The sequence below is a fragment of the Hemitrygon akajei genome, chromosome 7 (genome assembly GCF_048418815.1).
Source record: "Hemitrygon akajei chromosome 7, sHemAka1.3, whole genome shotgun sequence".
Classification (NCBI taxonomy): Eukaryota; Metazoa; Chordata; class Chondrichthyes; order Myliobatiformes; family Dasyatidae; genus Hemitrygon; species Hemitrygon akajei.
In genome coordinates this window covers 76,201,456-76,225,651 of record NC_133130.1, presented here as the reverse complement: position 1 = coordinate 76,225,651, position 24,196 = coordinate 76,201,456, and the positions used below count along the sequence as shown (strand labels likewise).

General features: G+C 40.8%; 1 protein-coding gene across 1 annotated transcript in view; it reads right to left on the bottom strand.

Moving 5' to 3' along the window:
• LOC140730130 (uncharacterized) overlaps positions 1-24,196 on the bottom strand; it is an 80,831-nt gene that overhangs the window by 7,226 nt on the left and 49,409 nt on the right. The window contains exons 13-16 of the mRNA XM_073050263.1: positions 19,975-20,124; positions 17,108-17,336; positions 15,615-15,816; positions 9,683-9,932 (exon numbers count right to left, since the gene is read on the bottom strand). Of these exons, the coding sequence (XP_072906364.1) occupies positions 9,683-9,932; positions 15,615-15,816; positions 17,108-17,336; positions 19,975-20,124 (831 nt within the window). The remainder of the gene's footprint in view (positions 1-9,682; positions 9,933-15,614; positions 15,817-17,107; positions 17,337-19,974; positions 20,125-24,196) is intronic.

Genomic DNA, 24,196 nt, shown 5'->3' with positions numbered 1-24,196 from the left:
ACATATTTATCATATCAAACACTACACTATATTAATTAATTTATTTGTTAAGATACAGTGCGGGGTAGGCCCTTCCGGCCCTTTGAGCTGCACTGCTCAGAAACCCCCAACTTAACCTTAGCCTAATCATGGGACAATTTACAATGACTAATTACCAATTAGTACATCTTTGAACTGTGGGAAGAAACTGGAGCACCCTGAGGAAATATACAAATTTCTTACGGACAGCAGCAAGAATTGAACCCATATCAAATCAAACCTATTATACACTCACACATACACACCCATATCCCGCCTAGTTTAATCACATCCATTCTATAGTATGGCAACCAGAAATGCACTTCAAGAATGGTCTAAACAACATCTTGTAAAACCATAACATGATATTATAAATCATTTACTCAATTATCTTACCAATGAAAGCAGGCATGTTATACACCTCCTTCACACTTTGTCTATCTATGATGCCACTTTCAGGGAATAATGCACTTGTACCTCTAGGTCACTTGGTTCAATAGTATTTTCCATGAACCTGCCATTCACTGAGTATGGCATGCCCTAGTTTAACTTCCCAAAGTGTAGCACTTTGTACTTCTCTGCATTAAGTACCATTGCCATTCTTTTGCAATGGTTGATCTTGATACTGATGTAACTTTAGATAATATTGTACTTTACTCTATTGTCACCAAACAATTGATACTAGAGTGTACAATCATCACAGCGATATTTGATTCAGCGCTTTGCGCTCCCTGAAGTACAAATTGAAGTAAATATAATAAAAATTTAAATTATAAATCATAATTAGAAAATAGAAAAGGGAAAGTAAGGTAGTGCAAGTCAGGTCTGGATATTTGGAAGGTACGGCCCAGATCCAGGTCAGGATCTGTTCAGCAGTCTTATCACAGTTGGAAAGAAGCTGTTCCCAAATCTGGCCATATGAACCTTCATGCTTCTGAACCCTCTCCCGGACTATTTTGCATAGTCCATCACACCACTAATCTTGGTGTCATCTGCAAAGTTATTAATCATGGCACTTAAGTTCCCATGAAAATAGTTAATACATATGAAAACAACTGAGGACAGATCCCTGTGACATACCACTGGTCACAGGCCTCCTGTTGGAAAAACAACCCTCCTTTACAACCCTGTGTCTCCTTCCACTAAGCCAATTTTGTATCCAATTGGATAGCATGGATCCATATGTTCTAATCTTCTGGACCAGCCACCATACAGGGCCTTGTCAAAACCATACTAAATTCCATGTCAACAATGTCTACTGCCCTGATCTTGGCAATCCTCTTCAAAAAACTCAATCAAATTTGTAAGACATGATTTCCCACACACAAAGCCATGCAAACTAACCCTGATCAATCCTTGCTTTTTCAAATGCAAATATATTCTTTCTCTCCTACTACGGCTGGATCTTAGCTGCCTCCTCCTTTTCCCTGACCAGAACCTCAATATCCCTTGTCAGCCAGGGTTCCTAACCTTACCTCTCCCTCAAACAAGAGAAAGATTACCTTGAATTCTCTCTATCACATTTAAAACTCCCCCCTCCCACTTGACAGGCATCCCCTTAACTTCTAACAGCTGCCTAAATCTATTTTTGCAAAACACCCACCTGGTCACCCCTACAGTAGCCAAGCGGCATTTGGCAGCTTTGGGCCTTAGCTCACTGGAATTTAGAAGAAAGCGGGGTGGGGGGGGGAGCGAGCTCATTGAAATCTACCAAATGTTGAAGGAACTAGATAAGGGGATGTGGATAGTATGTTTCCTATGGTGGGGGTATGCAGAACTGGAAGGCACATCCTCAAAATTGATGGGCGACCCTATAGAACAAAGATAAGGAGGATTTTTTTTTTAGCCAGAGAGTAGTGAATCTGTGAAATGCCCTGCCACAGACAGCTGTGGAGGCCAAGTCTGTGGGTATATTTAAGGCAAAAATTGATAGTTTGCTGATTGTTCAGGGCATCAAACGTTATTGTGAGAAGGCAGGTGTATGGGGTTGAATGGGATCCAGGATCAGCCATGATGAAATGGTGGAGCAGACTTGATGGGCTGAGTGGCCTCATTCTGCTCCTCTGTCTTATGATCTCTAAAATAGCAATCTTGTCTGTAACAAAATGGAACCTGTATTCTGCCATGCAACATTGTGCTAATGAATCCTGAGTATATGACAAATTGCAGAAAAACAAGTGGATTTGGTTACTGGAAGAATACCAGATACTGTACATTGATAAAGCAAACCTGTCCTTGAACTGAGGCACAGGTAGCCAACACTTATATATAAAGGAGTGACTATGCTGTCTGTTATTTTGAAGCCATCACTGTCTCTTGTGCGGTGCTAGTCTTCCCTCACTGCAGGTAAAATATACAGGCTATGACTGATCCACTCTGAGTTAACAGCTATTTGTCATAAGATGTAGCAAAAAGGTGCTTAACAGCGCCTATAGATCTACACAAGTTAGATCAATAACTTGAGTGGTTTTTAAAGCTATATATGCTCTTGTCTCTGCTTACCTCTGTAATCTTATCCAGCCCTGTAACAGCCTTATGATCATCTCCAAATGTAATCACTCCACTGTGAACAGCTGGGTCTTTAGCTATCAAGCTTGTAGCCAACTGCCATATTTGTGTATCTGACCTAGCATCAGTTTTTTAATCTGAGAACACTCCTGTGATAAGCCTTTCTTTGTAAAAGGTGTGTTATAGATAGAAGCCATTGTTAAGCTTTTAAACAATTTATCCACAAACTCTGAATCAAATGATTACGTATCATCTAAATAGCAGATAGGTTTTATTTTTCAAATGGGTATATTATTTTGCCTTGTAGGCATGCTTAATGAATCTGTGATTTACTTGAAAATTCTACTGAGGCCACATTCAGGGAAGCAGTTCCTGCCCAAATGCAGCAAGCTCTTACCATTTTGTGTTCTCAGAATTTTAAGAAGCAGGTTACCTTTGTATCACACTTGTTACCTTAATTTGTTTTGCCTAGAAAGACAAACATAGATGTCACTTGGGTACTTTAATACTTTCCAAATGGATTACAGGCCCAACAAAGTCCTTATTGAAATATACCTCTTCCACCTTCCGCACTCTGACTCATTTCCCATACCGCTGCTTTCCCCAATAAATCAATCTCAGAATTCCCTAACCAAAGATTTCTCATGCCTCTTTCCACACTCACTGCTGTGAATAAAAAAAACACTCAACACATGAAACTTTGAGAGAACAAAGAAATGTGTTTCAATTTCCTTTTAAATGGCCAGGGGAAAACAATTAAGAATGAGAAAGGCATTTAAAAGAGATGGCATTTTAATCAAACTAGATTAGGAAAAGTGAATTCATGTGAATATTTCTGGTCAGAGAATATGTTTAGTTATCTGAAAGGTGTATAGAATATTTATAATATGCAATAATATTAACATTAATTCTTGCCTCTTTTTTCTTTATATACATACACAGAAGTCTTAGGTACATGTAAAAATATCTATAAATCAAAGACGCTTTCATAAATAATGAAACGAAAAGCTTCTGAATATCAACCAAATTTCTGCAAAGAGAAGAAAATAGTAAAAAACTAAATCAAATCGATACTTGGTGTGACTGCCCTTTGGCTTTAAACTGTATCCATTCTCTATGTACACTGTTGTGTAGTTTTATAAGAAAATGGCTGGTAGGTTGTTACAAGCATCTTGGAGAACTTAGAAACATAGAAACATAGAAAATAGGTGCAGGAGTAGGCCATTCAGCCCTTTGAGCCTGCACCACCATTCAGTATGATCATGGCTGATCATCCAACTCAGAACCCTGTACCTGCTTTCTCTCCATACCCCCTGATCCCTTTAGCCACAAGGGCCATATCTAACTTCCTCTTAAATATAGCCAATGAACCGGCCTCAACTGTTTCCTGTGGCAGAGAATTCCACAGATTCACCACTCTCTGTATGAAGAAGTTTTTCCTCATCTCGGTCCTAAAAGGCTTCCCCTTTATCCTTAAACTGTGACCCCTCGTTCTGGACTTCCCCAACATCGGAAACAATCTTCCTGCATCTAGCCTGTCCAATCCCTTTAGAATTTTATACGTTTCAATAAGATCCCCCCTCAATCTTCTAAATTCCAGCGAGTATAAGCCTAGTCGATCCAGTCTTTCTTCATATGAAAGTCCTGACATCCCAGGAATCAATCTGGTGAACCTTCTTTGTACTCCCTCCATGGCAAGAATGTCTTTCCTCAGATTAGGGGACCAAAACTGCACACGATACTCTAGGTGTGGTCTCACCAAGGCCTTGTACAACTGCAGTAGAACCTCCTTGCTCCTGTACTCGAATCCTTTTGCTATGAATGCCAACATACCATTTGCCTTTTTCACCGCCTGCTGTACCTACATGCACACTTTCAATGACTGGTGTACAATGACACCCAGGTCTCATTGCACCTCCCCTTTTCCTAATCGGCCACCATTCAGATAATAATCCGTTTTCCTGTTCTTGCAACCAAAGTGGATAACCTCACATTTATCCACATTAAATTGCATCTGCCATGGATTTGCCCACTCACCTAACCTATCCAAGTCACACTGCATCCTCTTAGCATCCTCCTCACAGCTAACACCACCGCCCAGCTTCGTGTCATCCGCAAACTTGGAGATGCTGCATTTAATTCCCTCGTCTAAATCATATATATATATTGTAAACAACTGGGGTCCCAGCACTGAGCCTTGCGGTACCCCACTAGTCACTGCCTGCCATTCTTTAAAGGTCCCGTTACTCCCACTCTTTGCTTCCTGTCTGTCAACCAATTCTCTATCCACATCAATACCATACCCCCAATACCATGTGCTTTAAGTTTGCACATTAATCTGCTGTGTGGGACCTTGTCAAAAGCCTTTTGAAAATCCAAATATACCACATCAACTGGCTTTTCCCTATCCACTCTACTAGTTACATCTTCAAAAAATCTATAAGATTCGTCAGACATGATTTTTCTTTCACAAATCCATGCTGACTTTGTCCGATGATTTCACCGCTTTCCAAATGTGCTGTTATCACATCTTTGATAACCGACTCTAGCATTTTCCCCACCACCGATGTCAGGCTAACCAGTCTATAATTCCCCAGTTTCTCTCTCCCTCCTTTTTTAAAAAGTGGGGTTACATTAGCCAGCCTCCAATCCTCAGGAACTAATCCAGAATCTAAGGAGTTTTGAAAAATTATCACTAATGCATTCACTATTTCTTGGGCTACTTCCTTAAGCACTCTGGGATGCAAACCATCTGGCCCTGGGGATTTATTTGCCTTTAATCCCTTCAATTTACCTAACACCACTTCCATACTAACATCCATTTCCCTCAGTTCCTCCATCTCACTAGACCCTCAGTCCCCTACTATTTCCGGAAGATTATTCATGTCCTCCTTAGTGAAGGCAGAACCAAAGTAGTTATTCAATTGATCTGCCATGTCCTTGTTCCCCATGATCAATTCACCTGTTTCTGACTGTAAAGGACCTACATTTGTCTTGACCAATCTTTTTCCTTTCACGTATCTATAAAAGCTTTTACAGTCAGTTTTTATGTTCTCTGCCAGCTTTCTCTCATAATCTTTTTTCCCTTTCCTAATTAGCCCTTTGTCCTCCTCTGCTGGACTCTGAATTTTTCCCAGTCCTCAGGTGTGCCGCTTTTTCTGGCTAATTTGTATGTCTCTTCTTTGGACTTGATACTATCCCTAATTTCCCTTGTCAGCCACGGTTGCACTACCTTCCCTGGTTTATTCTTTTGCCAAACTGGGATGAACAATTGTTGTAGTTCATCCATGCGATCTTTAAATGCTTGTCATTGCATATCTACCGTCAACCCTTTAAGTATCATTTGCCAGTCTATCTTAGCTAATTCACGTCTCATACCTTCAAAGTTACCCTTCTTTAAGTTCAGAATCTTTGTTTCTGAATTAACTATGTCACTCTCCATCTTAATGAAGAATTCCACCATAATATGGTCGCTCTTACCCAAGGGGCCTCGCACGACAAGATTGCTAACTAACCCTTCCTCATTGCTCAATACCCAATCTAGAATGGCCTGCTCTCTAGTTGGTTCCTCGACACGTTGGTTCAGAAAACCATCCCGCATACATTTCAAGAAATCCTCTTCCTCAGCACCCTTACCAATTTGGTTCACCCAATCTATATGTAGATTGAAGTCACCCATTATAACTACTGTTCCTTTATTGCACGCATTTCTAATTTCCTGTTTAATGCCATCCCCAACTTCACTACTACTGTTAGGTGGCCTGTACATAACTCCCACCAGCGTTTTCTGCCCCTTAGTGTTATGCAGCTCTACCCATATCGATTCCACATCCTCCAGGATAATGTCCTTCCTTTCTATTGCGTTAATCTCCTCTCTAACCAGCAATGCTACCCCACCTCCTTTTCTTTGATGTCTATCCCTCCTGAATATTGAATATCCCCGGATGTTGAGCTCTCATCCTTGGTCACCCTGGAGCCATGTCTCTATGATCCCAACTATATCATATTCATTAATAACTATCTGCACATTCAATTCATCCACCTTGTTACAAATGCTCCTTGCATTGACACACAAAGCCTTCAGGCTTGTTTTTACAACACTCTTAGCCCTTATACAATTATGTTGAAAAGTGGCCCTTTTTGCTTTTTGCCCTGGATTTGCCTGCCTGCCACTTTTACTTTTCACCTTACTACTTTTTGCTTCTACCCTCATTTTACACCTCTCTGTCTCTCTGCACTTGTTCCCATCCCCCTGCCACATTAGTTTAAAGCCTCCTGAACAGCAGTAGCAAATGCTCCCCCAGGACGTTGGTTCCAGTCCAGCCCAGGTGCAGACCGTCCTATTTGTACCAGTCCCACCTCCCCCAGAACTGGTTCCAATGCCCCAGAAATTTGAATCCCTCCCACTTGCACCATTTTTCAAGCCACGTATTCATCTGAAATATCCTCCTATTTCTACTCTGACTAGCACGTGGCACTGGTAGAATTCCAGAAATTATTACCTTTGTGGTCCTACTTTTTAGTTTATCTCCTAACTCCCTAAATTCACCTTGTAGGACCTCATCCCATTTTTTTACCTATATCGTTGGTACCTATGTGCACCACAACCACTGGCTGTTCACCCTCCCACACCAGAATGTCCTGCAGCCGCTCAGAGACATCCTTGACCCTTGCACCAGGGAGGCAACATACCATCCTGGAGCCTCGTTTGCAGCCACAGAAACACCTATCTATTCCCCATACAATCGAATCCCCTATCACTATAGCTTCTCCCACTCCTTTTCCTTCCCTCCTGTGCCGCAGAGCCACTCATGGTGCCATGAACTCGGCTGCTGCTGCCTTCCCCTGATGAGACATCTCCCCCAACAGCATCCAAAACAGTATATCTGTTTAGGAGGGAGATGACCTCAGGGGACTCCTGCACTACCTGCCTAGTGCTATGCTGTCTGGTGACCACCCCTTCCCTTTCTGCCTGTGAAGCCTTTACCTGCGGTGTGGCCAACTCACTGAACGTGCTAGTCACGACTTTCTCAGCATCGCGGATGCTCCAGTATGAATCCAATCGCAGCTCCAGACGCTCAATGCGGTCTGCCAGAAGCTGCAGTTGGACACACTTCCTGCACACATAGTCATCAGGGACACTGGAAGTATCCCTGATTTCCCACATGCTGCAGGATGAACAAGCCACGGGGCCGATCTCAGCTGTCATGACCTACCCAATACGTTGCCTCAACTTTTGAAACGTTCTCCTTTTAAGGGAACTTACCCGGCCTTACCTCACTTGGAGTGAAACTCGTCCTCAGCCTCTGCTCACCGAAGCCTCTTGAGACAAAGCCTTCCTACTCTGTCTCCCTCTACTCCGTCGCCCACTCTGTCTAACTGCTCTCTTTAAATACTCCCACTGCCTCACAGTCCGACTTACATGTGCTTGAGCAGTATTGCCCCCATTAAACTGCCAAAGAAAATAAACTTGCCACAGTTCTTCATACTTTGGCTGTCTCACTTGTTTCTGGCAACAGGAAATCCCAGACAGCTTCAATGATGTTGAGATCAAAGTATATTTATTATAGAAGTATGCATACATTATCGAATCTTGTGATTCATCTCTCTACAGGTGGCTACAAAAGCAAGAAACCCAAAAGAACCCATAAAAAACATCAAGCACCCAATGTAAAGAGAGAGAAAAAACAATCTGTGCAAACAATAAAAGTAAGCAAATAGCATTTAGAACAAAAATGAGTCCATAGACCTAAAACCAGGAGCAGCCGGAGCAAGCCTCAGTTCGGCACAGAGTGGAGTAAACGACACAAAGCCCTCAGACATGGAACCCAGAGAGCTGGAGCAGGCCACAGCCTCAGCTCAACACAGAGCAGTGAGCAGAACCAGCCTAACCCTTGCTTCTTGTCCCAGCACCCTACCTTTTCAATCCAAATGGCCCACTGTTTAAATCATCCAAACATTGGGTCATTCCTTGCACTAGGATACGAGCCCTGTTATATTGATATGTTCTGGGCTTGGATCCTGCCACCACCTTTCACCCTGTACCCGACGTTTCCAAATTAGCCTGCCACTTAAATTGACCAAACCTCATCCTTTGGTTTCGGTGGACTGGTTTTGAATCTGTTACTTCTCTGCTCTGTTCGATACAGTTTTGCTTTGACCTTGCCCTAACTTTGCCTTGACCAGCACACATTGGCCCTCGACTCAGCCTTTGCTCGCTTCTCCATTGTTTGCAGTGATTGTTTACTATAACTTCTACAAAAAAAAGTGTTACTAATAAGGTATTTGTATTCTTTGTTTTGTTTGCTGCCAGTAATCAGTCGATGGGCTTCACCAGCACCATCTTAATTAGGGCTCTGTGGAGGCCGTACCATCTGTTGCAGAACTCAATGATCTTCTTTTCACTGAAAATAGCTCTTTATGACCTTGGTCGTGTGTTTGGGGTCATTGTCCTGCTGCAGAAAGAAGTGTGGACCAATCAGACACCTCCCAGATGGTACTGCATGATGGACGAGAATCTGCTTGTACTTCTCAGCATTGAGAATTCCAATACTTCTGACCTGATCAACAACTCCATTCACAGAAATACAGCTCCAAACCTGCAGGGAACCTCCACCACACTCCACTGTTGGGTGCAGCCACTCATCCACATAACGCTCTCCAACTGTTCTACAGACAAACTGCCTCCTGTTTGAGTCACTCAGTTTGATTCCTTCTACACCCATTTCTGTTTCAGTTTAATCAGTTTAGTTCACTTAACTCATTATCATTAGCAGCTGTTTGCTATCTTTGTTTAATCATGCACTGGGCTATATACCTACAAAGTAATCAAGTTTTTATTTGAAAAGTGGTCTATTATTTAATGTTTCTTTCTTTAAAGAAATTCAAAAATTTCAATGTAACGTGTAATCTCTGAAAAAAATGAATGTTTGGAAATCTAAAATTTGCTCTTTTCTACAAACACAGAAAAGACAAAAAAATCTTAAACAAAATTAATATAAAAAAATCTGGGCAGCCTATGACTTTTGCACTATATTGTGTACACACACACACACACACACACACACACACACACACACACACACACACACACACACACACACACACACACACACACACACACACACACACACACACACACACACACACCGTTTACCTGGCACCTTTAGGCATTTCGCTTGCTCTACCACGGCCTGGAAGGGTTGTTTTTGATGGTACAGTGGATCCTCTTGTGGAAGTGCCTCTGCCTCTGGCAGATCCACCTCTCGCAGCAGCAGCAGGTGTAACATTTTCACTTTTTACCCCTGGCTGCACATGCTCCTTCTCGACCTTCTGCTTTTCCTGTTGGTCCTGCTGCTGAACCTTTTGGCTTTCTTCCAGTTTAAAATCCTGCCACCATTTCTGTTCTGAAGGAGTGAAAAACAAATGTTCAGTCATGTCATGACACATTATTATTTAATATTGTTATTTCTCCATGTTTTCTTTTACTTTGCATACAGTTTCAGTTTATGATCCCATGTCTACATGTCCTCTAGATCTTCTGCAAGCTGGTGTGAATTAGTTCTTTTTCAAAGTGATTGCAAATGACAAATTATATTCAGAAAGAATCCTGCTTGTGATTTTATTTTAGAAAGAAGGTCATTGATGAGGCTGAAAATGGTTGGGCCTAGAGTGTTGCCACTAGAAATTCCTCTGGGACTGAGACAATGGACTTAGAACAGACTGAACATTACAGGAGGTAGGTTGACAGCCATTTGAGCTTTTCTCCTTGATAGGGAGAATGAGGCAGTCATAGATGAGAGCTACAAGGAGGTAGTCACACCTAGGCTGCTGGAAGCAGTTCGTTGGGTGACAGTCAGAAGGGGAGAAGTGAAGGTGAATAGACAGGTAGAGCACCCCTGTAGCCATTCCCCTGTATAATAAGTATACCGTCCTGGATACCGTTGCTGGGGACGACAAACCGGGGTGAGCCACAGTGGCAGGGCCTCCAGCAGTGAGTCTGACCCTGCGGTGCAGAAGGGCGGGACAGAGACAAGAAGAGCTGTTGTTATTGGGGATTCTATAGTCAGGGGAGCAGACAGGAGATTTTGTGGATGTGAGAAGGACACCTGCATGGTTTGTTGCCTCCTGGGTGCCAGGGTCCAGGATGTCTCTGACCAGGTGCACAACATCCTGGTACGAGAGAGAAAGCAACCAGAGGTCATGATACATGTTGGTACCAACGACATAAGCAGGAAGAGGGATGAGGTCCTGAAGTGTGAGTTTCGGTAACTAGGCAGAAGGCTGAAGAACAGGACCTTGAGGGTGGCATTCTCAGGATTGCTGCCAGTGCTACGTGATAGTAATGGTAAGAATTGGAGGAGATGGCAGTTGAACGCATGGCTGAGGAGTTGATGCAGGGGGCAGGATATTAGATTTTTGGATCATTGGGATCTCTTCTGAGGAAGGTGGGACCTGTACAAATTGGATGGGTTGCACCTGAACTCGAGGGGAAACAATATCCTTGTAGGTAGGTTTGGTAGCATGGTTTGGGAGGGTTTAAACTAATTTGCAAGGGAGATGGGACCCAGAGTGATACAGCAGTGGAAGAAGTGCATGGAGTAAAGCCAGATCTAACATATAGAGAGGCTTTGAGGAAAGAGAAGCAGAATAAAGGGTGTAAAGGTAGTAAGGAAGATGGGCTAAAGTGTGTGTACTTCAATGCAAGAAGCATTAGGAACAAAGGTGATGAACTGAGAGCTTGGATACAAACATGGAATTATGATGTAGTGGCCATTACAGAGACTTGGCTGGCACCAGGGCAGGAATAGATTCTCAATATTCATGGATTTTAGTGTTTTAAAAGGGATAGAGAGCGGGGAGAAAGGGAAGGAGGGGTGGCATTACTGGTCAGGGATACTATTACAGCTACAGAAAGGGTGGGTAATGAAGCAGGATTCTCTTTTGAGTCACTGTGGGTGGAAGTCAGGAACAGGAAGGGAACAGTTACTCTACTGGGAGTATTCTATAGGGTCCCTGATGGCAGTAGGGATACCGAGGAGCAGATTGGGAGGCAGAATTTGGAAAGGCGCAAAAATAACAGGGTTGTTATCATGGGTGACTTTAACTTCCCTAATATTGATTGGCACTTGATTTGTTCCAAGGGTTTAGATGGGGCAGAGTTTGTTAAGAGTGTCCAGGATGGATTCCTGTCACAGTATGTTGACAGGCCGACTAGGGGGAATGCCATACTAGATCTAGTATTAGGTAACAAACCAGGTCAGGTCACAGATCTGTCAGTAGGTGAGCATCTGGGGGACAGTGACCACCGCTCCCTGGCCTTTAGCATTATCATGGAAAAGGATAGAATCAGAGAGGACAGGAAAATTTTTAATTGGGGAATGGCAAATTATGAGGCTATAAGGCTAGAGCTTGTGGGTGTGAATTGGGATGATGTTTTTGCAGGGAAATGTACTATGGACATTGGTCGATGTTTAGGGATCTCTTGCAGGATGTTAGGGATAAATTTGCCCCAGTGAGGATGATAAAGAATGGTAGGGTGAAGGAACCATGGGTGACAAGTGAGGTGGAAAATCTAGTCAGGTGGAAGAAGGCAGCATACATGAGGTTTAGGAAGCAAGGATCAGATGGGTCTATTGAGGAATATAGGGTAGCAAGAAAGGATCTTAAGAAGGGGCTGAGGAGAGCAAGAAGGGGGCATGAGAAGGCCTTGGTGAGTACGGTAAAGGAAAACCCCAAGGCATTCTTCAATTATGTGAAGAAGAAAAGGATGACAGGAGTGAAGGTAGGACTGATTAGAGAAAAAGGTGGGAAGATGTGCCTGGAGAGTGTGGAAGTGAGCGAGTTCCTCAGTGAATACTTAGACAATAGACAATAGACAGTAGGTGCAGGAGTAGGCCATTCAGCCCTTCTAGCCAGCACCACCATTCACTGTGATCATGGCTGATCATACACAATCAGTACCCTGTTCCTGCCCTCTCCCCATATCCCTTGACCCCACTTCGGTATTCACCAATGAGAGAGAACTTGATGACGGTGAGAACAATATGAGTGAGGTTGATGTTCTAGAGCATGTTGATATTAAGGGAGAGGAGGTGTTGGAGTTGTTAAAATACATTAGGACGGATAAGTCTCCAGGGCTTGACGGAATATACCCCAGGCTGTTCCATGAGGTGACGGAAGAGATTGCTAAGCCTCTGGCTAGGATCTTTATGTCCTTGTTGTCCATGGGAATGGTACTGGAGGATTGGAGGGAAGCGAATGTTGTCCCCTTGTTCAGGTAATTATAGACCAGTGAGCCTTATGTCTGTGGTGGGAAAGCTGTTGGAAAAGATTCAGACAGATAGAATCTATGGGCATTTAGAGAATCATTGTCTGATCAGGGACAGTCAGCATGGCTTTGTGAAGGGCAGATCATGTCTAACAAGCCTGATAGGAGTTCTTTGAGGAGGTGACCAAGCATATAGATGAGGGTAGTGCAGTGGATGTGATCTACATGGATTTTAGTAAGGCATTTGACAAAATTCCACACAGTAGACTTATTCAGAAAGTCAGAAGGCATGGGATCCAGGGAAGTTTGGCCAGCTGGATTCAGAATTGGCTTGCCTGCAGAAAGCAGAGGGTCGTGGTGGAGGGAGTACATTCGGATTGGAGGGTTGTGACTAGTGGTGTCCCACAAGGATTGGTTCTGGGACCTCTACTTTTCATGATTTTTATCGGTTCTGGGACCTCTACTTTTATGACCTGGATGTGGGGGTAGAAGGGTGGGTTGGCAAGTTTGCAGACAACACAAAGGTTGGTGGTGTTGTGGATAGTGTAGAGGATTGTTGAAGATTGCAGAGAGACATTGATAAGATGCAAAAGTGGGCTGAGAAGGGGCAGATGGAGTTCAACCCAGAGAAATGTGAGGTGATACACTTTGGAAGAACAAACTCCAAGGCAGAGCACAAAGTCAATGGCAGGATACTTGGTAGTGTGGAGGAGCAGAGGGGATACATATCCACAGATCCCTGAAAGTTGCCTCACAGGTAGATAGGGTAGTTAAGAAAGCTTATTGGGTGTTAGCTTTCATAAGTCGACGGATAGAGGTTAACAGTTGTGAGGTAATGATGCAGCTCTATAAAACTCTAGTTCGGCCACACTTGTAGTACTGTGTCCAGTTCTGGTTGCCTCACTATAGGAAGGATGTGGAAGCATTGGAAAGGGTCCAGAGGAGATTTACCAGGATGCTGCTTGGTTTAGAGAGTATGCAATATGATCAGAGATTAAGGGAGCTCGGGCTTTACTCTTTGGAGAGAAGGAGGATGAGAGGAGACATGATAGAAGTATACAAGATATTATGCGGAATAGATATTATAATAATAATAGCATAGTGGACAGCTAGTGCCTCTTTCCCAGGGCATCACTGCTCAATACAAGAGGACATGGCTTTAAGGTAAGGGGTGGGAAGTACAAGGGGATATTAGAGGAAGGTTTTTTACTCAGAGAGTGGTTGGTGCGTGGAAAGCAGATACACTAGTGAAATTTAAGAGACCTCTAGACAGGTATATGGAGGCCATGGCTTGAGGCCTCAAATGCAGCTCCAGCACCATCTGCACCTGCTCTCCTCCAATAAATCAGTAAATCAAACTTACTGCATTCCACATTAACAATGTTCAAAAGGGTCTTGCGATCACAAGACCAAGGTGGTCAGTCACCATTACTATAAGCTTCCTTCAACTCAGGCAGCAGCATGCTGCGCAGTTCCTTCATTTTCTCTGCTAGTGAGCAACTTGTTGATGGGGTAGACCTGCAGTGCTTTAAATTCTTAATATTCAGTAGGACCTTGTGATCATTAGAAATGCATTTAAATATGACAGTAGCACTTTTTGGATACCCCATAGAAGCCACTGTGATCAAACACACCGCCATCTTAGTGAAAGATGTATAAACTCTCGGCACAAACTGAGATATTGCCAACAATCGTTTTATCATCACCAAATTTATAGATGGCATTTGAGCTGTGCCATGCCCCATCGACTTCAGTGTAGAGTGAGTAGGTCAGTGGGCTAAGTCCACATCCCTGAGGTTCGCCAGTGTTGATTGTCAGTGAGGTGGAGATGTTATTTCCAATCTTCACAGACTGTGGTGTTCCAGTTAGGAAGTCAAGGGTTCGGTTGCAGAGAGAGAGGTACAGAGGCCCATGCTCTGGAGCTTTTTGATCAGAACTGTAGAAATAATAGTGTTAAATGCTGAGCTATAGTCAATGAACAGTAACCTGACATAGATATTTGTGTTGTCCAGGTGAGACAAGGGCGCCCGGAGAGCCAGTGTGATCACGTCTACTGTTGCCTATCGTTGCAATGGGCAAACTGCAATGGATCCAGGTCCTTGCTGAGGCAGGATTTGATTCTAGCCATAATCAACTTCTCAAAGCACTTCATCACTGTAGATACGAGTGCTACTGCAGGAGAATTATAAATTTTTCCAGGTTTGCAACCAATCTTTCATATTGATGTCCTCTACCCTCTGATTTGGTTTATGTGCATTAGTAACTCCCTGTTTTGCATGAACAGAAGTTCTGTACATCTACTGTGTTAACAGAGAGTACATTGTGTGAACAGACCCTTTCTAACAGGAAAACAGAAATAGCACACAAGAGGTTCTTTCAGGTCCAGAAACAGAGACAGAACAATATCTGGGTGGTATTCAGATTCATTGTATCAAACTCTAAACCTGGTGCTGAGACACTGACAGACACAGAATCACAGGATCCGGTCCCTTCTGTCTTCACTCCTCTCTTTGTCTACATAGCAGTCTACATAGTCAGACCAGAACTCTGCCAATGATACACAAGTGTATGAGGGGAAGTGCATGATAATAGAAAAAGCATATTAATCCTTTATTATATGTCCTTTTGTGAGATTTTACATCATGCAAAAAAATGTTATATATTAATAACAATGCCACAAAAGATTTCTAAAGTTGGCTGCTTGGGAAATCAAGGTGCATAATCCCAAATTCCTTCTTTGCCATTCCTCCAAGCTTTATAATATATTGTATTCTCATCATATCAGATAATGATTAGAAATGTAGAACTATTGACTTACTAGTTAGTTCTTCTGGTGGATTCCCAGATATTGGTTTGTTCTCCATGCTAATACTGGCTTTAAAGCTTAAGCAAGCATCTTCAATCAGTTGTTTGGCTTTTGCTGGAGAAGACTCATTGTCATATTCAACTATCTGTGCCAAGCCAAGCATGTACAGAGCATTACTGTCACGGGGAGTTGTTTCTACTCTTAATTGACACACCTGTAAAAAGAGGATTTTGTTATTGTAGAGATCTGCCAGCCTTCTACCAAACTTCAAACAACTGAGTGGTAATGTTGATCTTAATGTTTCATAGATCATCACATGGATATCAAATATTACAAGCAGATTTATTTATTGGTACCCTACTGATGGGTATTTTATATATGTATTGCAAATGTTTGCTCAGACACTAATTAATGGCCACAGATACTAAATATATTAAATTGGATCAAATTTTATTGTTTCATGTGGTTATGCAGCACCATAAGTTAAAACCTTTTGCTAAACAGAATTTAGGAACAAATTTTTACACAGAGGAATTATTAAACCTAAAATGTTCTTGGAAATTTCTTCTCCTGTTTAGCTCTTTAATTGTCCACTATTCATGAGTAAACATGGCAAAATTGCAGAGGTTTGATAGAACATTTTGGTTATGGATCACTTCCTCTGGTTACGTTGCTTACCTGGTAAGTACTCCCAGTTTGCAACTTCGTCAGGTTATTTTTAAGACATGCTTGTTGCTAATTCTGGCATAGTCATCTGAGCTGATCCCCTGGCTTGACTGAATGGTTGAGTGAGGAACAAGCTGGGCCACAAGGGGTATATATTTCTGCTGCTACTGATCTACAGTGCATCCTAAAGGATCTGTCAGATTGGTTCTGAGCTAATGCCATTTGGCATTTTGAAAGTGCCTTTGATAGAACAATACCACAAGAAGTCTTTGGAAGTCATTCACATATACCGGTATGCTGTCATGCAAAAAAATGTAAGTGTAACAGGTAGACCGGTGAGGATGTTATGGAATAGGTTTATCTGTCCGGATGGTTGCTTTATCTGCCACTGAACAGCCTGGCAGTTATTTATCACACAATTCAACCAGCAGTGGTCGACCAACCAAGCCACTGTTTTCTTTCAATGTATTACTTATTCATTATTTATTATTAATTTTATTTACATTCCACATTTGTCATGGTGAGATTTGAAGTCACATCTTTGTGTTATTGGTCCTAGGCCCACTGGGTGAGTCATCTGGCAACTTAACCACTAAAACATTACCATACTCTTAATATAACAATGCAGAATATATCAAAATCAACAAACTTAATTATGGAAATAGATGGTTAAGGTATGGTAAATTAATAATATTAATATTGCTTTAATATTTATAAACATTAATATAATTACCATAGACAATTTATCTTACATTGTAAAATTATTGTGGGTCATATGAACAGTGTTATATTATAAATATATTATACTGAATTTCAGTAATTCCTGATCAAGTCCATACCATTTGCTGCATCTCTAGTAGTTCACTGCAGATTGGAATATTGGTATTTTTTAATAGTGAAGATAAGTTCTGACATCTTTTACTGATCATCTCTTCATTCGGATTTGATTTGTTGGAATGCAGTTCTAAAAGGGTAAGATGGGATTCAAGAAGCAGCCATTCCAATTTTTGACTTAAAGATCCACGATATGGATATTTACACAAAGCCCAGGAAGCTAAATCTACAGAACTGATAACAACACAGGAAATTAATTAAGAGTTCAAGTCAATTAAAATTTTAAAAAGTTAAATAATATTTCCTTAGCCTTTCTTGCATGAGGTGAGTATCATTAACTGACTACAATGAAGTACAAAGTCATCAAAGAGAATTCAATATATTCAGAGTCTCAGGATGGTTCAAAGCACATTAATACCAATCAATTATGCTGAGGCATAGTCATCACTGGAATGTAGAAAATGTAGGTAATTTGCGTATGCCATGCTCCAACCACTTAAAATAAAATAATTAAATAACCTTATTTTAATATAGATAAAAAAGTTAAGGGGTAAAGTTGGTCAAACTTGAATGCTATTCTGCACAACTTCACTTTCAACTGAGATAATAAACAATTTAACAACACATTGGATAAGTGGTACCTCTGATGTTGACTTAGCATTCATATTTTCTGTATTTAAATAAATATTGAATCATAGAAGACTTTTATTCAAGAATCTTAGATGAGATAGTGATGGAAGATTGCAGCTCAAGTAACTTACTGGGTAACAATTTAGATGTGACCTATTGCTTTAAGGTGAAGAAGGAATAAAGCAATAAAAATAGCATTATTTATTTCCTTTTATGGAATGTTGTATTTGTAAGTAAATTAAATTTTAAATTTTAAATTTTAAATATATCCTTAATATGCTTTCAGCTCCCCATTAAATACATCTCTAAAAATGTATTTTTAGAAATAAATATATATAAATAAATAAGTATAAAATAAATAAGTAAGTATACCATTGGTATACTTATGGTATAATCAACCATTTTGGATTCTTTTCTATCCTTTTAGCACTTAACTATGTTGTAGTTCAGATCTCAGATAACTCTTGTGGGCAAATGGCCTATATGCTTGACAACCTAACACATGTTTGGTTTGGTTACATGTAAACAGTGAACAGTAAACACTTAATAATTTTAGAATTTATGCTTTCTCCACAAGATCTCCTGGTCCTCTGAACTGATAAAGGATCACATTGATTTTTCTATTAACCACATAAATGAATTTAATTAAAAATATAAACAACTAAACCAATAGTACGATAATTAAACTGTATATTTTCAGTAGAATGTGTGTGTTAATCTGATACATGGAAAACAAATAGAATCTAATGAAATGCCATAGCTTATTTACCAACATTTACATAGGAAGTGCAAAGTACAATCGTCCCTCCTTATCCGCAGGGGGATTGGTTCCGGGACCCCCCGCGGATACCAAAAAATGCGAATGCTCAAGTCCCTTATTTAACCTGTCTCAGTGCGGTGGAATTTAGGACCCAGTGGAGCTCTGGAGCTTATTTAACCTGTCTCAGTGCGGTGGAATTTAGGACCCAGTGGAGCTCTGGACCTTATTTAACCTGTCTCAGTGCGGTGGACTTTAAGACCCGGTGGAGCTTGGGACCCGCCGCCCGTGGCTGCTGCTGTTTCTGTTCCGTTGACGGAAAATGATCACAATTGAAAATAAAGTGGAAATAATAAAGCCATCGGAAAGAGGTGAAACACCATCGGTTATTGGAAAAACGTTAGGCTACAGTCGGTCAACGATCGGAACAATTTTAAAGGATAAAGTGAGAATACCCTCACTTGAAAGGCCATGTGGGGCCATGTGAAAGGCCCTGCCCCGATGAAGCTACAATTGTTATTAAGCAATGCAGTGGTTTAATTATTGAAATACATATGTTTCTTAAGTGTTTTATATGCATAGGAAGGTAAAATATATACTATAGACTAAGACAAACATTTGACTAATTGATGCTAAATAATACTGGATGTAACTGTTCCAACTTAGAGAACTTAGATTACTTATAATACCTAATACAATGTAAATGCTATGTAAATAGTTGTTATACTGTATTGTTTAGGGAATAATGACAAGAAACAAAGTCTGTACATGCTCAAACAACAAGTGTTGGAGAGAGAAATTCTGGTATTTCCCGGTTGGTTGAATCCATGCATGCTGAACTCATGGATAAGGAGGGCCAACTGTAATAGGCAATTCAAGCCATTTAGTCCATACCACAGTTTACAATCAACAGGAGTCTCTTCCTATCCCTCTAATTATACTAATACCTTATTAGTATAATTTTCTATTTATTTTCCATGTCTTATGAAGTAACTTCTAAAATTGCATTAACTAATCTAAAGGATCCCTAATATTTTTCTTATAGCATCAATAGCAGTGAAATTAATTATGGTAGGTCCTCTGCATTCTTTACTCTAATAAAACATTGTTTTGTAATCAAACATCAATTCCCCCAGCATCCACCTTTCTTATTTAGCCATGCTTCTTAATTGGAATATGTACAGTTCAAAACCTCAGATAATCTTTCCTATCCCTAACATCTATAACATGAATATTGCAATCAGATGTATTTTCTTCCACTAATTCAGCTTTACAAAATACTTCAGCAATATATTACACATTTCCTTGATGCTTAAATCTTGTTTGACTGTCTTACCATACTTATAGCTTTGATTTAGTATTGTTACTATTGTCAGTAAATGATCCAGTGACGTACTTTGGGGTGTTACTGGATTATACATCATTAGAAATATGTACAAGTGTTATTTGATACAGTTGCACAACTAATGATATATTACCACTTACAAGTGAAGCACTTGCTCAGGTGCCATTGTCTTTTCTGGTAGTCCAGCAGGTGGATTGAAGAGAAATATTCCTAGCCTGAATATTCCTCTGAGTAACCGAATATTCAGAAGAGAAAATGTATTTAAAGCTTGAAGAAATGGTGCTTCTTCACTGGAAGGAAAATAATTGATATATTATATACAATATATCAAAAAATGGTTATAATTAATCAGCTACCTCATTTTTGACACTAACATTTAGTAATTGAGGTTATATAAAATAAATCAGTTTGCTCTCTGGGAATAACATGAAGAAAAATTGCTTAACAGAATTTGGTGTAGCTGGAAAACATCTCTTACATCCTCATCATTTCATTCCAGACACCACTGTCAGTAGATGTGTAGTCTGGAATGGGTCCTGAGTAACGCTAGATACTTCTGTAGTGTCATTTAGATTCCTGCTCGTGTATATAACCATATAACAATTACAGCAGAGAAACAGGCCATCTCGGCCCTTCTAGTCCATGCCGACGCTTACTCTCACCTAGTCCCACCGACCTGCACTCAGCCCATAACCCTCCATTCCTTTCCTGTCCATATACCTATCCAATTTTACTTTAAATGACAATATCGAACCTGCCTCTACCACTTCTAGAAGCTTGTTTCCCACAGCTTCCATTCTCTGAGTAAAGAAGTTCCCCTTCATGTTACCCCTAAACTTTTGCCCCTTAACTCTCAACTCATGTCCTCTTGTTTGAATCTCCCCTACTCTCAATGGAAAAAGCCTATCAATGTCAACTCTATCTATCCCCCTCATAATTTTAAATACCTCTTTCAAGTCCCTCCTCAACCTTCTACGCTCCAAAGAAAAAAGACCTAACTTGTTCAACCTTTCTCTGTAACTTCGGTGCTGAAACCCAGGTAACATTTTAGTAAATCTCGTTTGTACTCTCTCTATTTTGTTGACATCTTTCCTATAATTCGGTGACCAGAACTGAACACAATACTCCAAATTTGGCCTCACCAATGCCTTGTACAGTTTTAACATTGCATGCCAACTCCTATACTCAATGCTCTGATTTATAAAGGCCAGCATACCAAAAGCATACTTCACCACCCTATCCACATGAGATTCCACCTTCAGGGAACTATGCACCATTATTCCTAGATCACTCTGTTCTACTGCATTCTTCAATGCCCTACCATTTACCATGTATGTCCTATTTTGATTAGTCCTACCAAAATGTAGCACTTCACACTTATCAGCATTAAACTCCATTTGCCATCTTTCAGCCCACTCTTCCAACTGGCCTAAATCTCTCTGCAAGCTTTGAAAACCTACTTTATTATCCACAACACCACCTATCTTAGTATATTCTGCATACTTACTAAACCAATTTACCACCCCATCATCCAGATCATTAATGTATATGACAAACAACATTGGACCTAGTACAGATCCCTGAGGCACACCACTTGTCACCAGCCTCTAACCTGACAAACAGTTATCCACCACTACTCTCTGGCATCTCCCATCCAGCCACTGTTGAATCCATTGAATTCAATATTGCCTTACTGGTCTATATAGAGAACATCCACTGCTTTACCCTCATCAACTTTCCTAGTAACCTGTATAAAAAATTCAATAAGATTTGTCAAACATGACCTTCCACGCACAAATCCATGTTGACTGTTCCTAATCAGACCCTGTCTATCCAGATAATTATATATACCATCTCTAAGAATACTTTCCATTAATTTACCCACCATTGATGTCAAACTTATAGGCCTATAATTGCTAAGTTTACTCTTAGAACCCTTTTTAAACAATGGAACAACATGAGCAATACGCCAATCCTCTGGCACCATCCCTGTTTCTAATGACATTTGAAATATTTCTGTCAGAGCCCCTGCTATTTCTACACCAACTTCCCTCAAGGTCCTGAGGAATATCCTGTCAGGATGCAGAGATTTATCCACTTTTATATTCCTTAAAAGTGCCAGTACTTCCTCCTGTTTAATCATCATAGTTTCCATAACTTCCCTACTTGTTTCCCTTACCTAAACACAATTCAATATCCTTCTCCTTAGTGAATACCGATGAAAAGAAATTGTTCAAAATCTCCCCCATCTCTTTTTGCTCCACACATAGCTGTCCACTCTGATTCTCTAAGGGACCAATTTTATCCCTCACTATCCTTTTGCTATTAATATAACTGTAGAAACCCTTTGGATTTATTTTCACCTTACTTGCCAAATCAACCTCATATCTTCTTTTAGCTGTTCTAATTTCTTTCTGAAGATTCTTTTTACATTCCTTATATTCCTCGAGCACCTCATTTACTCCATGCTGCCTATATTTATTGTAGATATCTCTCTTTTTCTGAACCAAGTTTCCAATATCCCTTGAAAACCATGGCTCTCTCAAACTTTTAACCTTCCCTTTCAACCTAACAGGAACATAAAGATTCTGTACCCTCAAAATTTCACCTTTAAATGACCTCCATTTCTCTATTACATCCTTCCCATAAAACAAGTTGTCCTAATCCACTCCTCCTAAATCCTTTCACTTCTTCTCAAAGTTAGCCTTTCTTCAATCAAAAATCTCAACCCTGGGTCCAGTCCTATCCTTCTCCATAATTATATTGAAACTAATGGCATTGTGATCACTGGACCCGATGTGCCCCCAACACATACCTCTATCACCTAACCTATCTCATTCCCTAACAGGAGATCCAACACTGCCCCTTCTCTAGTTGGTACCTCTATGTATTGCTGCAAAAAACTATCCTGCACACATTTTACAAACTCCAAACCAATCAGCCCTTTTACAGTATGGGGTTCCCAGTTTATGTGTGGAAAATTAAAATCTCCCACGATCACAACCCTGTGCTTACTACAAACATCTGCTATGTCCTTACAAATTTGCTCCTCCAATTCTCACTCCCCATTAGGTTGTCTATAATACACCCCTATAAGTGTTACTACACCTTTCCCATTCCTCAATTCCACCCAAACAGCCTCCCTAGACGAGCCCTCTAATCTATCCTGCCAGAGCACTGCTGTAATATTTTCTCTGACAAACAATGCAACACCTCCCCCTCTTGTCCCTCTGATTTTATCACAGCTGAAGCAACGAAATCCAGGAATATTTAGTTGCTAATCACACCCCTCCTACAACCATGTTTCACTAATAGCTACAACATCGTATTTCCAGGTATCAATCCATGCTCTAAGCTCATCCACCTTTCTTACAATGCTCCTAACATTAAAATAAATGCATTTAAGAAATTCTCCACCTCTTACTCTCTGTTTATCTCTAATGGTGCAAACACCTTTACTATCTTCTTTTTCTTCCTTCTCCCATACATCTGTTCCTATACTCTGGTTCTCCTCCCCCTTGTATCTAGTTTAAATCCACTGGAGATTCTCTAGTAAACCTACCTGCAAGAATATTTGTCCCCCTCCAGTTCAGATGTAAACCGTCCCACCGGAACAGGTCCCACCTTCCCTGGAAAACTGCCCAATTATCTATAAATCTGAAGCCCTCTCTCCTGCACCATGTCTTTAGCCATGTGTTGATCTACGCTACCTTATTATTTCTAAACCCGCCTGCAAGTGGCACTGGTAGCAATCCTGAGATTGCTATCCAGGAGGTCCTGTCCTTTAACTTGGTGCCTAACTCCCTAAACTCACCTTTCAGGACCTCCTCACTCTTCCTATCACGTCATTGGTCCCTACATGGACCACGACATGCAGCTGCTCACCCTCCCTCTTGAGAATACTGAGAACTCGATCTGAGATATCATGGACCCTGGTACCAGGGAGGCAAAAGACCATCGGGGATTCTCGATCTCTTCCACAGAACCTCTTATCTGTCCCCCTAACTATCAAATCCCCTATCACCACTGCTTTCCTCTTCCATGTATGCACATGAAAGATGACTGAACTTTTTGCCAGAACTCCCAACTTTCATAATATTCACCATTGAGTTTCAGAACCACAGAAGATTATACATAAGAATAAAAGAAATAGTAGGAGTTGTCCCACCATTCATCAAGATCATGGCTGACTTTCTACCTTAGAGATATTTTCCTTAAATCCCTTAATGCACAGATATTTATTTACTGCTGTTTTGAATGAACTAACAATTGACCCACCATAGAACACAGGGTGGAGAATATCAAACCCTGATGAAGGGTGATCAATTTGACTGGCTCACACAAGATTCAGAAATCACTTTT